This window comes from Cervus elaphus, chromosome 23, assembly GCF_910594005.1.
Source record: "Cervus elaphus chromosome 23, mCerEla1.1, whole genome shotgun sequence".
NCBI lineage: Eukaryota > Metazoa > Chordata > Mammalia > Artiodactyla > Cervidae > Cervus > Cervus elaphus.
Window position 1 is genome coordinate 30,052,089 of NC_057837.1, and position 16,350 is coordinate 30,068,438.

At 40.1% G+C, this 16,350-nt stretch overlaps 1 protein-coding gene across 10 annotated transcripts in view; it reads left to right on the forward strand.

Moving 5' to 3' along the window:
* Positions 1–16,350, forward strand: part of LOC122681199 (ribonuclease P protein subunit p38) — a 68,529-nt gene that overhangs the window by 17,639 nt on the left and 34,540 nt on the right. For 7 of the 10 annotated variants that reach the window (XM_043882975.1, XM_043882977.1, XM_043882976.1 and 4 more), the window contains 4 exons: positions 994–1,124; positions 10,749–10,887; positions 13,051–13,150; positions 14,086–14,246. The exons of 1 other annotated variant lie outside the window; for it this stretch is intronic. In XM_043882975.1, the coding sequence (XP_043738910.1) occupies positions 994–1,124; positions 10,749–10,887; positions 13,051–13,150; positions 14,086–14,246 (531 nt within the window). The remainder of the gene's footprint in view (positions 1–993; positions 1,125–10,748; positions 10,888–13,050; positions 13,151–14,085; positions 14,247–16,350) is intronic. 2 more of the 10 variants (XM_043882979.1, XM_043882982.1) reach the window with 1 other exon arrangement.

Sequence of the window (16,350 nt, forward strand, 5' to 3'; positions counted from 1 at the left end):
GGATAGGCTGCCCACTCCAGTATTCTTGGGCTTCTCTGGTGGCTCAGCTGGTAAAGAACCCACCTGCAATGCAGGAGACCTGGGTTCAGTCCCTGAGTTGGGAAGATCCCCTGGAGGAGGGCATGGCAACCCACTCCAGTATTCTTGCCTGGAAAATCCCCATGGACAGAGGAGCTTGGAGGGTTACAGTCCATGGGGTCACAAAGAGTCAGACATGACTGAGTGACTAAGCACAACACAGCACAGAGATCAACTGACTAAATGGGAACTTAAAAAAGAGAGAGGCAAGAGAGATTTAATCATGATAGTAGGGTTGATTATCTCACATTTGGCAAGACTATATAACTTTGTAAATAATTTAATGATCAACGTGAAGACTTTACAGGAAGTGTTTAAATTATGGATGATGCAAACGTATATATATTGAATGTTTTGTACATATATTTATATTGAATATATATATATTGAATTTTTTAAAAAGCAATTATCTGGAATACTAGGTGGAAGGATAGTTGGACACTGTGGTGAAATTTCCAATGATTATATGCAGATACAAAAAGGTGTATTTAATTAACACTCAGAAGGGAGTGAAAATTACATGCTTTGGAAAACTTACAGATGACCTGAAATCATGAAGACATTGAGATAAAACTGTGTAGATACAAGTATTCCCTGAATTGGGAAAAAGGTGATTTCTAAATGAGCATGTCTATCCCTTTTAAATGTGCATGTGAAATGTATTTCCTAAATATTACATATAGATACTTGACTATTTCACTTACATCTATCAAAGTTTATATATACTAACTGTTAAAAATGAATCCACGAAAAATTTTTTTGGCTGTTCTTGTTGGGAAAAAAAAAAGGTGATCCCTTTATATATGAATACAGTCTCCTTATAATGAATAAAAATTTCTGTTAAAACACACCTAAATCAGTTAGGACAGGTGGACTTACTTTACATCATGTTAAATATTTGAATTTTCTCCCTAGGAATGAAAAAGTTGTGAACTGCTTATACCAGAATCGTAATGCACTTTTTAGGCTGGTTTGCTTTCCTTGGGGAGGAGGTGGCTCCAATTTCTTTGCCAAATGGGGCCAAGATATTCCTAATTCCGTGGAAGGTATGTGAACTTTTACAGCAATTTGCACGGTCAGATAACATGCACATACAAACAATACAGATTTCCTTACTGGGGGACAGTTAATATTAAGAGACACTCAAGATTGCTCTTCAATAAGAGCAATTTTGTCATTTTTCTACTTCCAGAGTAAGAAATTCTGCTATCTTCTGTTACCGAATTAAACATGTTATACCATTTGTTAAGGCCAATAGGTCACTGAGATTCTGTTCAGACTCTGTTCAACTTTTTTACGCCCCTTGTCTCTCTGTCTATTACCCTGTCTGTCTTAGGAATTTTCTTTCTTTCCTTTTTTATTGTTGTTGTTGTTTAGTCTCTAAGTCATGTCTGACTCTTTTGCGATTCCATGGACTGTAGCCCATCAGCCTCTGTCCATGGGATTACCCAGGCAAGAATACTGAAATAGATTGCTATTTCCTTCTCCAAAAGATCTTCCTGACCCAGAGATCGAACCCGCGTCTCATGCATTGGCAAGTGGATTCTTTACCACTGAGCCACCTGGAAAGCCCCTGTCCCAGGTGCTTTCTTATTGGTGGACTGTGAACTTGAATTTTTTTTCTCACAGCAGCATGAAAGTGAATTAAACACCACTCTTCTTTTAAGTCATTTTCTGATTATATTTTCTTATTCCCGGACATGGGTAGCTTAAGATAAGTCAAAAGCCTTGAGGGACAAAACACTGTACCTCTTACCTCTCTGAAACTGTAAGTCGCTCAGTTGTGTCCAACTCTTTGGGACCCCCATGGACTGTAGTCTGCCAGGTTCCTCTGTTTATGAGATTCTTTAGGTGAGAATACTGGAGTGGGTTGCCATTTTCTTCTCCAGGGGATCTTCCTCACCCAGGGATCAGACCCAGATCTCCTACCTTGCAATAGATGGTTTATAGTCTAACCCACCACGGAAGTCCCTTATATCTGAGGTCACAGCATCTAATTCTTGGCTGACGTTACAGCACTGTTTTCCAGCTTTTGGCTCAGCTGGTAGAGAATCCACCTGCAATGCAGGAGACCTGGGTTCAATCGCTGGGTTGGGAAGATCCCCTGGAGAAGGGAAAGGCTACCCACTCCAGTATTCTGGCCTGGAGAATTCCATGGATCATATAGTCCATGGGGTTGCAAAGAGTCAGACACGACTGAGCGACTTGCACTTTTCCAACTTTTCCCTCTCTAGCCCTGTGGGAATATATACAGTGCTGCTGACTTCTTGGCCTCTTAAAAGTAAAGCAATTATATTCTAACAGAAACTTAAAAAGAAAAAGTAGACCTCCACCTGCAGTCTAGAACTTGCAACCTGTACCAGGTAATTGACATATCTCTACAGCAGGAAAGAGGCTGGAGAAATTGCACTTCACTTCTCCAGAGTTTTCCTCTCTTCAGGGAGGTCCAGGTTGCCCCAGCAGTTCAATGATGCCTTCAAACAGGTACTGTGCGTGCGTGTTATTCAGCTTCCCTACCTGTTCAATGAGAGGATTTTTCTGCTGTAAGACATTAAAAAAATTTTTTTATTGGATTATAGTTGATTTACAATGCTGTGTTAGTTTCAGGTGTGTAGCAAAGGGACTCAGTTATACCTATATGGACTCTTTTCTTTTTTTATAGACTCTTTTCACATATAGGCTATTACAGAGTATTGAGTAGAGGTCTCCGTGCTATACAGCAGGTTCTTATTAGTTACTTATTTTATATTTAGTAGGGTATACATGTCAACCCCAGTCTCCCAGTTTATAGCCCTCTTATCCCTTGGTAAGTTTATTTTTTCCATCTGTGACTCCACATCTGTTTTGTAAATAAGTTCATTTATAGTTTTTTAGATTTCACATATAAGCAATACCATATATTTGTCTTCCTGTGTCTGACTTCACTCAGAGATTGTCATCTCCCCTAGTGAAGTGTCTCAAGTAAGTAAGCGTTATCCTCACTAGAGATGACACTCTCTAGGTCCTAGATCCTGGAAAGTTGGTTCAATAGCGTAGTCTAAGAAACCATCAAGTATCAATTACTACTGCCTTTTCAATACTACTTTTTGAAATATTTGCTTCAGATTTTATTTTTACTTTTGATTAAGATCTCTGTTAATCTTTTAAAAATACAACTATTTTTTAAAATGGTTTAGATTTATGGAAAAGTTGCAAAGTTGTTCTCAACTATGCCTCACCCAGTTTCCTCAATTATCTTCAACACACAGTTTCATGTCATTATATTTCAGGGACATTTACATGGATTATAATTTCAAATATTAGTTCTTTACCAGTATTTTAGTTTGTTTACCTTTCTTGAGAGTCACCATTTGTTCCTGTGTTGGAACACTTTCTGACTTTTGTGATTGTCACCTTCTTTTGGGCTCTTTTCCTTTTTTCTTTGTTTTCTTATTCCCAGCTCTTTTATTCCTGTCCTCCATATCCATTTAAATACATTGCATCTATTACCTCGCAGACAACATTCAGTCATTTTAAAAATAATTTTTGTCCCTTTAATCAATTTCTTTCCAGTATTCTGTCACCCCTTTGTGCAACTGTCTGACTATTTCTGTTCAGGATTTTCAATTTCTGAGTTATAGTGTTTTTTCATGTCTGCAATTTCTCATTTGAATTTATATTAGAGTTTTGTATTGTTTGCTTTGCTTTGTGAGCTTTTTAAAAAGCATCTTCAATCATTAGCTGAAAAAGTTTGACTCTTACTTTGTTTTGTGTGTTATGCTTCTACTCATGATGAAGTATGTTGGATTTTCCTGACCCACAAAAACAGGTCATTCTGGAACTTTGAGATGTTTTGAGGAATTAACTCATGTTCTTAAACAGTGGGACTCATACACTACATTTTTGTAAGGAGGGGATGAGGAAGGAAATGAACTTACATTTAACATATGCATAAAATACCTTTCAAGGCTTATATTAATAATTGATACCTTTGATTGCCCTTAGCAGCAGCAGCTGGATAACTAGGTGGCTAAGAGCAAGATTTGGAGAGATTCTTGCACTGCAAGCCTTTTTGTACCTCTTGAATATTGAACCATGTATGAGTTTAAACTACCCCAGAAATTTAAAAAAAAGAAAAAAGAAAAAAAATCCTGTATGAAAAAACGAAAAACCACCCAGGTCATTCAGCAGGGGGTGCTGCTGCTGCTGCTAAGTCGCTTCCGTCTGTGCAACCCCATAGACGGCAGCCCACCAGGCTCCCCCGTCCCTGGGATTCTCCAGGCAAAAACACTGGAGTGGGTTGCCATTTCCTTCTCCAATGCACGAAAGTGAAAAGTGAAAGTGAAGTCTCTCAGTCGTGTCCGACTCTTCGCGACCCCATGGACTGCAGCCTACCAGGCTCCTCCGTCCATGGGATTCTCCAGGCAAGAGTACTGGAGTGGGGTGCCATTGCCTTCTCCGTCAGCAGGGGGTAGCCCGAGGCAATTAGTTGCTTACTCTGTTTATTAGTTCAAGGGTGCCCTCTTCTGTCACTATAAGTGAAGTGCAGTTTATAAATAAATGACACTGTGGAGTTGGGGGGGGTTCATTCTTCTGATTCTTTGATGCTGCCTGGCATCTGTGGGGCTCTTATCTTCAGTCACTTCCTTCTTTATTTTTGCCATCAGGCCTCCAAGGGATGTTCCTCCCTTTCCAAGGTGCCTTTCTCAGCCACTACAACTCTGCTCCCTCATGCTTTCCAAGCCCCTTTCTCTCCATTTCCAGGTACCAACACTCTGCCATGGAGGTCTCCCCAAAACCCATGCACTAGAAGAAGAGAGCCCTGTTACTAATATATAAATATATTTTACAAATTATTGAAGGTCATTTCGTATGAGGTTTTCAATCAACAGTTGACAGTCTAAGATAGATATTTCACATATTTTTCTGACTTTATATAAATGTAACATACTGTAAATGTTCCTCTGAAGCTTGCTTTTTTCCCCTCTGTTTTTCTGAGATTCATCCCTTGAATATGTGACTCTCTACTTCACTGACTTTTAACTCATATATATTATTCCACTGTGTGACTATATGTGTCTAGTCTTCTCTTTATAGGTATTAAGGTCTTTTTCTGCTATGTGTAATAACTTCTGTGAGCAGTCTCATATACAGTTGACCTTTAAATAGTGCAGGGGTTAGGGATGCTGAACCTCTACACAGTTGAGAATCCATGTATAATGAGTAGTTGGCCCTCTGTTTTCAGGGTTCAGCATCTGTGGAATTAACCAGCTGCATTTCTTGTAGTACTGTATACTTACTATTGAAAAAAAATCTGCATATAAGTGGACTCTCCCAGTTCAAACTCTTGTTGTTCAAGGGGCAACTGTATGTGTTCATGCATGCATGGGTAAAAGTCTATACTTAAAGGTGGAATTTCTGGGTATTGGAATAGGAATGTCTCTACTTCAAACTGTCCTCCAAAGGAACTGCAAAGATTTATACTGCCAAAGCAGCACATGAAAATTCGAATCCCTTTATACCCTTGACAACACTGTTATTGCCAAGACTTTAAATTTTTTGCCAATCTGTGCATGAAATTATTCTGATTTTGTTCTATTATTTCCAATGTTATTGAGATGTAAATGACTGAAGAAGCTTGGGGCTTCCTAGGTGGCACAGTGGTAAAGAATCCATCTGCTAAGGCAGGAAACGCAAGAGACGCAGGTTCAATCCCTGGATTGGGAAGATCCCTTGGAGGAGGAAATGGCAACTCGCTCCAATACTCTTGCCTAAGAAATTCCATGGACAGTGGAGCCTGGCGGGCTACAGTCCATGGGGTTGAAAGAGTCATCATGACTGAGTGACTGAGCGCACTCACACACACACACATGCCTGCACATGGTGAATAAGTTTAAGCTGAACCACATAGCTTGACATGTATGTATTGTGAAATGATCATCATGTACGTTTAGTTAACATCTATCCTCTTAAATAGTTTCAGTTATCTTTCCTGTGATAATTTTTTGGATCTATTCTCTTAGCAATTTTCAAATATGCAATACAATATTGTTAACTATAGTCACCATATTGTACATTATATCCCTAGAATGTACTCATAGTAATCAAAATAGTATCCTTTGGCATAAAAACAGACACACAGGCAAATGCAATAGAATTGAAAGTCCAGAGATAACCTCCCAAATACATAGTCAACAAACATTTGACGAGAGCGATGTGAAAGTCGCTCAGTTTTGTTGGATGCTTTGCAACCCCAAGGACTATACAGTCCATGGAATTCTCCCAGCCAGAATACTGGAGTGGGCTGCCGTGCCCTCCTCCAGGGGGTCTTCCCAACGCAGGGATCGAACCCAGGTCTCCTGCATTGCAGGTGGATTCTTTACCAGCTGAGCCACCAGGAAAGTCCACAGAAAAGACAGTCTCTTCAATAAATGGTGCAGGGAAAGCTGGATATTCACAGAAGAATGAAACTAGACCACTCTCATCACTCACTCAAAAAATTAACTCAAAAAGAATTAAAGACTCAAACATAAGACCTGAAATTATAAATCTCCTAGAAGGAAACAAAGAAAAAGCTCCTTGACATTAATCTTGGTTACGATTTTTCAGAGATGACACCTACAGCCCAAACACAAAAGTAAGATAAATAAACAAGATGACTCCAAACTAAAAAGCTTCTGCACCACAAAAGAATCAGCAAAATGAAAAAGCAACCTACCAAATGGGAGAAAATATTTGCAAATAAAACCCCTAAGAAGGAGTTAATAGCTAAAACATACAAGGAACTCATACAACTCAATACCAAAAAACAATGATTTTAAAATTGAATAAACAGAGGAACTGAATAGATGTTTTCTGAAAGACAACTTACATGGCCAGCACGTACATGAAAAGATGCTCAACATCACTCATCATCAGGGAAATGCAAATCAAAACCACAAGGTATCACCTCACACCTGTTAAAATGCTGGTTCCCAAAATGACAAAAGCATTGATGAGGACACGGGGAAAAGGGAACCCTTGTGCACTGTTGGTAGGAATATGAATTAGTGAAGTTACTCTGGCAAACAGTATGGAAGTTCCTCAAAAAATTAAAAATAGAACTACCATGTGATCCAGCAATTCCACTTCTGGGTATATATTGAAAGAAACAAAACTGGTTATCTCAAAGAGATAGCTACACGTCCCATGTTCATTAGAGCATTAGTTACAATAGCCAAGACATGGAAGCAACCTAAGTGTCCACTGATGGATGAATGATATAGAAAATGTGATATCTAGATAGACAGATAATGAAATAATAGTTAATACTGAGCTGAAAAGAAGGAAATCCTGCCATTTGCAACATCATGGATGGATCTTAAGGGCATTGTACTAAGTGAAATAAGTCAGACAGAGAAAGACAAATACTATATGGTATCACTTATATGTGGAATCTAAAAGAACAAATTCAGAGAACAGAAGTGATTGGAAGAAAGGGGTGAAGGTGGTCAAAAGGTACAACTTCCAATTACAAGATAAATTCCTCTGATTTTAAACGGAGCAATCCTTGCTATAGATGCGCCTGGGCGTTTTTCTTATGTATATATTCTTGCTGTTGCTCAGTCTCTCAGTTGTGTCCGACTCCTTGCCACCCCATGGACTCCTGCAGCAGGCCACCCTTCCCTGTCCTTCACAATCTCCTGGATTTTGCTCAAACTCATATTTCTATTTATGCTTCATTTCCTGTGAGTTTCTCATCAGATTCTTATGCTTACTTTTCCAATTGATTCTCTTCTTTTTATTGATGTCTAGAAATTCTTTACATATTTATGACCCTAATTTTTTAGGTAGTGGAGGTTAAAATGTCTTTCCCAGTCTATGCCATTTCTTTCTTCACATGTTGTCTTTTGATCCATGGAAGTCTTAAATTTTAATATAGTCAAGTTTATCTCTCTTAAAGTTTGCACTTCTTACGGCTTACTGTAAAAAGTATACCCTAACTGTCAGTCACAAAGTTATTTGCCAATATTTTCTTCTATCAATTTTTAAGCATTTTGTCATATTCAAGCTAGAATTGACTTTTCTATATCATGTAAGAGCTAGGTTAATAATCAGCTGACTTGGTTATTCAGAGACCTACACTTTCCTTCCCACTGATTTTAAATGTCAACACAGTCAAAAAGTAAGTTCCCACACGTATGTCGTCTATCTCTAAGCTCTCTATTCTGTGCCATTGGTCTATTTGCCTTTCTCATAAATTTAAGGCACTTCAATGCCTTGTCCTTCTCAGCCACCCTGGAAACTTGGTGTCTTATATTCCTGATACAAGCCACAATGGTGTGATCACTCACCTAGAGTCCTGGACATCCTGGAATGCAAAGTCAAGTGGGCCTTAGGAAGCATCACTACAAACAAAGCTAGTGTAGGTGATGGAGTTCCTACTGAGCTGTTTCAAATCCTAAAAGATGATGATGTTAAAGTGCTATACTCAGTATGCCAGCAAATTTGGAAAACCCAGCAGTGGCTTCAGGACTGGAAAAGGTCAGTTTTCATTCCAATCCAAAACAAAGGGAATGCCAAAGAATGTTCAAACTACGCACAATTGCACTCATTTCACACGCTAGCAAAATAATGCTCGAAATTCTCCAAACTAGGCTTCCACAGCACGTGAACCGAGAACTTCCAGATGTTCAAGCTGGATTTAGAAAAGGCAGAGACCAAATTGCCAACACCCGTTGGATCAAAGAAAAAGCAAGAGAATTCCAGGAAAACATCTGCTTCGTTGACTATGCTAAAGCCTTTGACTGTGTGGATAACAACAAATTGTGGAAAACTCTTAAGACATGCGAATACCAGACCATCTTACCTGCCTCCTGAGAAACCTGTATGCAGGTCAAGACACAACAGTTAGAAACAGACATGGAACAATGGACTGGTTCCAAATTGGGAAAGGAGTACATCAAGGCTGTATATTGCCACCCTGCTTATTTAACTTATATGCAGAGTACATCACGTGAAATGCCGGGCTGGACAAAGCACAATCTGGAATCAAGATTGCTGCGAGAAATATCAGTAAACTCAGATATGCAGATGACACCACCATTACGGCAGAAAGTGAAGAGGAACCTCATCAAGAACCTCTTGATGAAAGTGAAAGAGGAGAGTGAAAGAGCTGGCGTAAAACTCAACATTCAAAAAACAAAGATCATGGCATCCAGTCCCATCACATCATGGCAAATAGATGGGAAAACAATGGAAACAGTGACAGACTTTATTTTCCTGGTCTCCAAAATCACTGCAGATGGTGATTGCAGTCATGAAATTAAAAGAGGCTTGCTTCTTGGAAGAAAAGCTATGACCAACCTAGACAGCATATTAAAAAGCAGAGACATTACTTTGCTGACAAAGGTCGGTCTCTTCAAAGCTATGGTTTTTCCAGTAGTCATGTATGGATATGAGAGTTGGACCATAAAGAAAGCTGAGCTCTGAAGAATTGATGCTTTTGAACTGTGGTACTGGAGAAGATTCTTGAGAGTCCCTTGTTCTGCAAGGAGATCCAACCAATCAATCCTAAAGGAAATCAGTTCTGAATATTCATTGGAAGGACTGATGCTGAAGCTGAAACTCCAGTACTTTGGCCACCTGATGCAAAGAACTGATTCATTGGAAAAGACCCTGATGCTGGGGAAGATTGAAGGCAGGAGGAGAAGGGGATGACAGAGGATGAGATGGTTGGATGGCATGACCAACTCGATGGACACGAGTTTGAGCAAGCTCCGGGAGATGAAGGACAGGGAAGCCTGGTGTGCAGCAGTCTGTAGGGTCGCAAAGAGTTAGACACAACTAAGCGACTGAACAACAAGAAGCCATAGACAATCATTCTGTTAGCATAGGCTCATGACTGGAATTTTTATTTTTTTTATTTTTATTTTTTCCAGTTTTTTTTTTCATTTATTTTTATTAGTTGGAGGCTAATTACTTTACAATATTGTAGTGGTTTTTGCCATACATTGACATGAATCAGCCATGGATTTACATGTGTTCCCCATCCTGACCCCCCCCTCCCACCTCCCTCCCCATCCCATCCCTCTGGGTCATCCCAGTGCACCAGCCCCGAGCACTTGTCTCATGCATCCAACCTGGACTGGCGATCTGTTTCACACTTGATAATATACATGTTTCGATGCTATTCTCTCAGATCATCCCACCCTCGCTTTCTCCCATAGAGTCCAAAAGTCTGTTCTATACACCTGTGTCTCTTTTTCTGTTTTGCATATAGGGTTATTGTTACCATCTTTCTAAATTCCATATATATGCATTAGTATACTGTATTAGTGTTTATCTTTCTGGCTTACTTCACTCTGTGTAATGGGCTCCTGACTGGAATTTTTAATTCCCTCTTATTTTTTCTCTTTTCTAGTTATACCATTTACCTTAGTGTGAGCCAAACTCTGCATGCATGTGATTCATCCAGTGTTTCTAAACGTTTTTTAAAAAATTCTAAATGTTGGAGAGTATTTTTCAGATATGTAGTCTGCTATAGCTTGTGTTATTTAATCAGCAAATTCTAAAATTTTTCTCTCCTTACATTTGACTAATATTATTCACATCTTTGAAACTCTTCCCACCATATTAACTTAAGCCCTTTCACAGTATCACAGCAACCCTCCCACCATCTGCACACATTAACCGTCTTCCTTTACTTCCAGTGCATGCCATACGGCTTGCTGGGAGAGAAAGTCGGCTTGACGAACCTTTTGCAAGTGACGTGCATCAGGTGGTTGATGAAATTGCCTGTGCCCTACTGCCGATCATCCAGGGTGAAAATTTTGCATTTTTTGGTCACAGGTATTTAACCTCCGTTTTTATTTTTTTTTTATTGTTGTTGTTTTTAAACCTCTGTTTTGAAAAACATTTGGGGGACTTTTTTCCACCACAGATCCATGGTTAACGTTGTCCTCTGTGTCTTCTGGGATGTGTGCCTTTGTTTTAGTTTGGTTTTGATGTTTCACCACTGCTTGAAAGAATGATGGATTCAGTATGGTTAGAGCTCTTCTCAAATGAGAAAGTCAGACTGAAAGAAGTCCTAGTAGGGACCGAAAAGATGGAAAGGCCTAGTGCTGAAATGAATGGAAACCTCTCCTTCAGGAGTGTGTAGATCCTAGGCTTCTCTTGGTATCTTCTCTTTTGAAAATAGCCCCAGCATGTTGGGTAACTCTGACCAGCCACGGCTCTTACAATTGGCCAGTCTGTACAATCATCTGACTTTTTTTCCCTTTTAGGCAGAAAGCATTAAGATTTGTAAAATCAAGACTCTAGCAGCAACGTATATCCCATTTATTTTTAAAATTAAAAAGGATATAAAGAGTATGTATTTCTTAAGCTAATCTGTAGGATTTTAAGGTTAAATCATAAATATCAGAATTCTGTCTGCCTCTTACTCAGTTTGACCTTTGGCAACTTCCTTGGGTTTCTGAATTAAGTTTCTTCCTCTGGGAAGCCGGAATGATAATGGCTCCATTTCTGAGGATTAAATGAATAATAACCATAAATTACTTGGTATTAATTATGGTAAGGACTCAGTACATTTTGGCTCCTGTATTATATATATTTACAGATACGATTGAGCAAAAAAAAAAAAAAATGAAAAATCAAAGTATCCATTATCCCAGATAATCCTTCAGAATTTTGATGTGGCTCCATAGTATTTTTGCGTGTTGGGATCCTATTTTATATTTCTTCCTAATTTTCCCCCCCACTTAAACTATTGCTATGGAGATCTGTAATCGCTGCAAGATGATTTTGTCAATTCCTTTTAAGAGAAGAATTATTTCTATCTTTTTTTCTGTTATAAAAGCACTTTGATGACATTTTTGTAGAAAATTTAGTATACATTTCTTATAAATTTCTTAAGGACCACATGTCCAGAATTTAGGTTAATGACATACACATTGATAGAGCACTTGATAGAAATTTCCAAATCACCTTCAGTTTACACTCCAGCGGCAATGACCATGGAACTGAGTTTCCTTTGTTCATTGCTTGAAGATAGTTGCAAAAAATGTTCTTGATCAATACTGTCTACAAAATATAACTACGTAATGTCTACAGCAGTTCACAAACTTTTTACTCCTGGCATTGCTTTAATGCTGGGTTGACCAAAAGGTTCGTTCAGGTGTTTCTGTAACATGGTATGGAGAAACCCAGACAAACCTTTTGGCCAACCCAATACTTCTGGAAGCATTGAGGGGATCAACGAGATTTTATGTGTGGTTTATCCATCAATATTTACCATATTAGAAAATAAAACTATGAAACTTTCAAGATACTTAACATTAATAATCCCCTTATATGCTGCTATAAAGAATACATACTTTATGCAAGACTGTATTTTCCCAAAAAAGCACTGTGAGAAGAGTGGCACTATTTTACACTTTGGCACACATTTGGTACACTCTGGCACACATGTCTGGCTTATTAGAAGGCAGCTAAGATTCTCTCTTTTGCATTCCAACTGTGCTGATAACCCATGACACACGTGGTGTATGGAAAACTCAACTATGCTCTCCTAAAAAAAGAAAATGAGAGTTTAAAAGGGAAACATTTTAACAATATTCTAAAAATGGCTTTAACCTCACAGACCACCTGAAAAGGTGACAGGAACTCCTGGAAGTCCCCAGACTATACCTTGAAAACTGCTGATAAATATTAAATACATAGTGACATCTATCTTTCAGGGAGGAAAGGAAATTTAAATTAATTTCAAGACATGGTGGAAATCAGTATTCCATCTTAGTCTGAATTATCTAGGATGTCTTGAAACACTGCTGATGTTGCTGCAAATCATTGAAAACCTACCATTTACAAATAAGTTAGCTATTATTCAACTAATGTAAGCTCTCCTTCGGTCTGTTTCATGATCATTGCTGTGTTTATGAGTTCTTGTGGACTTCTGATGTATTATGAATTTCATTGAATAGTTATTGTCATGTTTTTCTTCCCCAAATGTAGTATGGGATCTTATATTGCTTTTTTTACTGCACTACATCTGAAAGAAAAATATAATCTAGAACCAGAACATTTATTTGTGTCAAGTGCAAGCCCTCCTCATGTAAGTAATTTCATTTTCCTTAGGGAGGGTGGTGGGAAGGATGGAAGTGCAGTGGGGAAATCAAGTCATTGTTTTCCTTTCTGATGAGTTTTGATCACCAGTAGACATGGTGATGAATAAAAGATACTATTGGTTAATGAAACACTCACAAATCTCTTTCACTGTCATCTTCTCATCTTTGCTCTGAAATGCACTTTAACTGTTTCCTGGTCAGTGCCTGCACTGGCCCAGGCATCTCTGATGAAAACTATTGATTCTAAGTGTATTTTCCTCCATTCTGAGTCAGCAGAGAATTTAACTTTCTGCAGACTAACTGGATCATTCTTTTTTGTTTTTTGTTTTTTTTTTCATTCTTTTTTTTTTTTTAATAAAAAATGTTTATTTTTGGCTGTGCTGGGTCCTCATTGCTGTGCACAGCTTCCTCTAAGTTGCAGAGAGCCAGGGCTCTTCTCTAGTTATGGTGCAGGCTTCTCACTGCGGTGGCTTCTTTTGTTGTGGAACGGAGCTCCAGGGCACACAGGCTTCAGTAGGTGTCGCACATGGGCTCAGGAGTCGTGTCACACAGGCTGAGTTGGTCCACGGCATGTGGGATCTTCCTGGACCAGGGATTGAACCAGTGTGCCCTGCACCACCAAGGCAGATTCTTTTCCGGTGGTCAGGTACTCCTGTCTGCCATCAGGTGATGTTCTGTGAGCACTCCTGTGTCTGAAGGTGTATTCCTGATGTATCCGTGGAGAGAGATGTACTCCATGTACACCTATGTCTCCACCATCTTGCACTCCCCACAAGGCAGATTCTTAACCCCTGGACCACCAGGAAAGCCCTCATCAGAGAACTCTCAAAATCACCGAAAGGGAGAGTAGAGAGCATTCAGGGTCTGAACAGGTGCTTTAAATGAAATGTCAGAGTAATGTTTTTACTGTTTCATGTCAAAGGCCCGACTTCCTTTCCTCAAAGATGATATGTGTGTCGAACAAATTGCCTTTTTACTGAAGGAAATGGGAGGCATTCGTGACGATTTTGTTGGTGATGAGGAACAGAGTCAAGAATCCTTTACCAAAGTGTTAGCAGATCTTCACATTTTGAAAGATGTCATGTAAGTCATTGAGGCATGTTTTCTTTCTTTCTTTTTTTTAAAAAATTATCTATGGAAGATGCAGGTTGGCCGTTCTCTGAGGATGCTTATCCAGGAAGGCAGAGTTTGACTTGTTTTCTTTTGAGGCCCACCTGTGATATTTTTGCTGCCTTAAAATGGAGCCTGGGCATGGAAATTACATTAATCAAGGATGAACAGGGCATCTTTATCTTTTTTAAAAAATGTGGTTCAATGTGTGTTGGGTTGGCCAAAAGTTTGTTCGAGTTTTTCCATAAGATCTTACAGAATCCCCAAATGAACTTTTTGACCAATCCAGTATGCTTTATCACATAAAAAAAAATTTGTTGCATAAATTACTAATGTCAAAGGATGCTCATCTTCTTAGGGGAACAGCAGAAGGGGATCCCTACTTATTAAATATGTGGAGGTGATCCAAGACAAGGGAGTGGTTTGCTTCTTGGGGGAATTTTGTTCCAGAACTCATTTGGTTCCATGACACCTGACTATTCCTGTCTCCTGAGAGGTCTCATTGACATTTGATCCTTCTAATAGGACTGAAGTCCTAATGTTCCAGATACTGGCCCTAATAAACTGAAACCATAAGGTTCTTCCTTTTCTAACGTCCCCACAGCAGGTCCTGTGGGGCCAGCGTTTGGCCCTCAGTCACTATGGTATCCCATCGTGCGTTTCTTCAGTTTCGTCTGGCTCTTGTCTGCTTTGGGGAGGAGCCGGACACACGGGTCTGTGCTCCCTTTCTTTCTGCCACAAGGCCTGGAGCTGAACCTAGAGCCTCCACAGGCAGTGCCTGTGAGCAGAAGTTTATACAAATAGCTTTAAAAAAAGAAAAAGGGGCGCAGACTTGAAGCACCTTGGGAACAGAGACAATCCGGTTCATTTTTATCACATCTCTGCGTTCACGCCGACGCCCACCTCTACTCCACCACTAGGGGCACTAGCTGCCCTGGTCTGTCATCTCTCTCCATTTCTACCCCAACTGTCTGAGCAAATGTGGTCCCCACAGGGCTGTGCTGTCTGTGTTCCTGGCTTAGCATGGAGTCAGAATCCAAGAAACACCAGTCCAAGTCCGACATCCCCTACTTCCACCAAAGGAAACGTGATTCAAAGCACTGTGGACATTCAGTGAAATAGCGTAGGCAAAAGCTGCTTTTTAATTAAGCCTCGCACAAACATCCTTCTGTTGAGGCTGTTCACCAGGATCCAGACCCCTGGCCTAGCGGCTGTGAGATCTGGATCCAGGGTCCCGCCTCTCAGAGGAAGGGATGCTGAGAGTAAACCCCTCAAGGTGTGGTAGGTGAGGAGGCCAGGAGGGCGTGTTTAGGAGACGGCGTGGATATGGCACCTGACAAACCACCCTCAATTTTTAAAAATCCAACCCAACAATTCACTACCAGAGGCTCTGGTGACTTTGGGGAATTAACATTTGTTAAGAAGAACCCTGAGTGTTGGAAAGGGAGCCGAGGTTCAACCACAGACCCTGAGAGAAATTGAAATAGAGAAGTTCATGACTCACGGGTCATGGAGGAGGTCCACGGCGCACCTCGTGGGGCCACACGGGGAGGTCAAGGCCGACTGCAGGCAGAGAGGTGGCCGGACCTGATGGACATGCCCTTAGGCGTGGGTGGAGGGCTTTGGAATTCCCGGGCTAAGTCCGGATTGGTCAACTTGAACCCCAAAGAGCAGGTTTTGGTCAACTTCATGGGAGGTTTACCTAAAAGGTATACAAGGGAAGGCTCTGGGGGGCCCGGAGCAGCTGTCACCTAGGCCGCTGGGGGAGGGTCACAACAGGAACTCACCTGTGTTTGTGACTCTGCACGTGCTCCAGGAAGGCCGAGGGTCAGGTCCAGACTCTCACAAGCTGCCTGGCCACACAGCATGGATGCTGAGGCACCAATATTATAAAGCAGTTTAGCTAAACTCTCAAGAGCTCTCAAAAGAAACCTCCCCCAGACTGAAAATAAAAGTCACTCACAAGGATATTCCACTTGCAGAATTTAAAAAAAAAAAAAAAGTTTTTTAATAGTCTCACCCTCTCCCCAGCAAATCAAACCTCAGGAGCTACTTATAAGGATTCACTTCCTCTCTC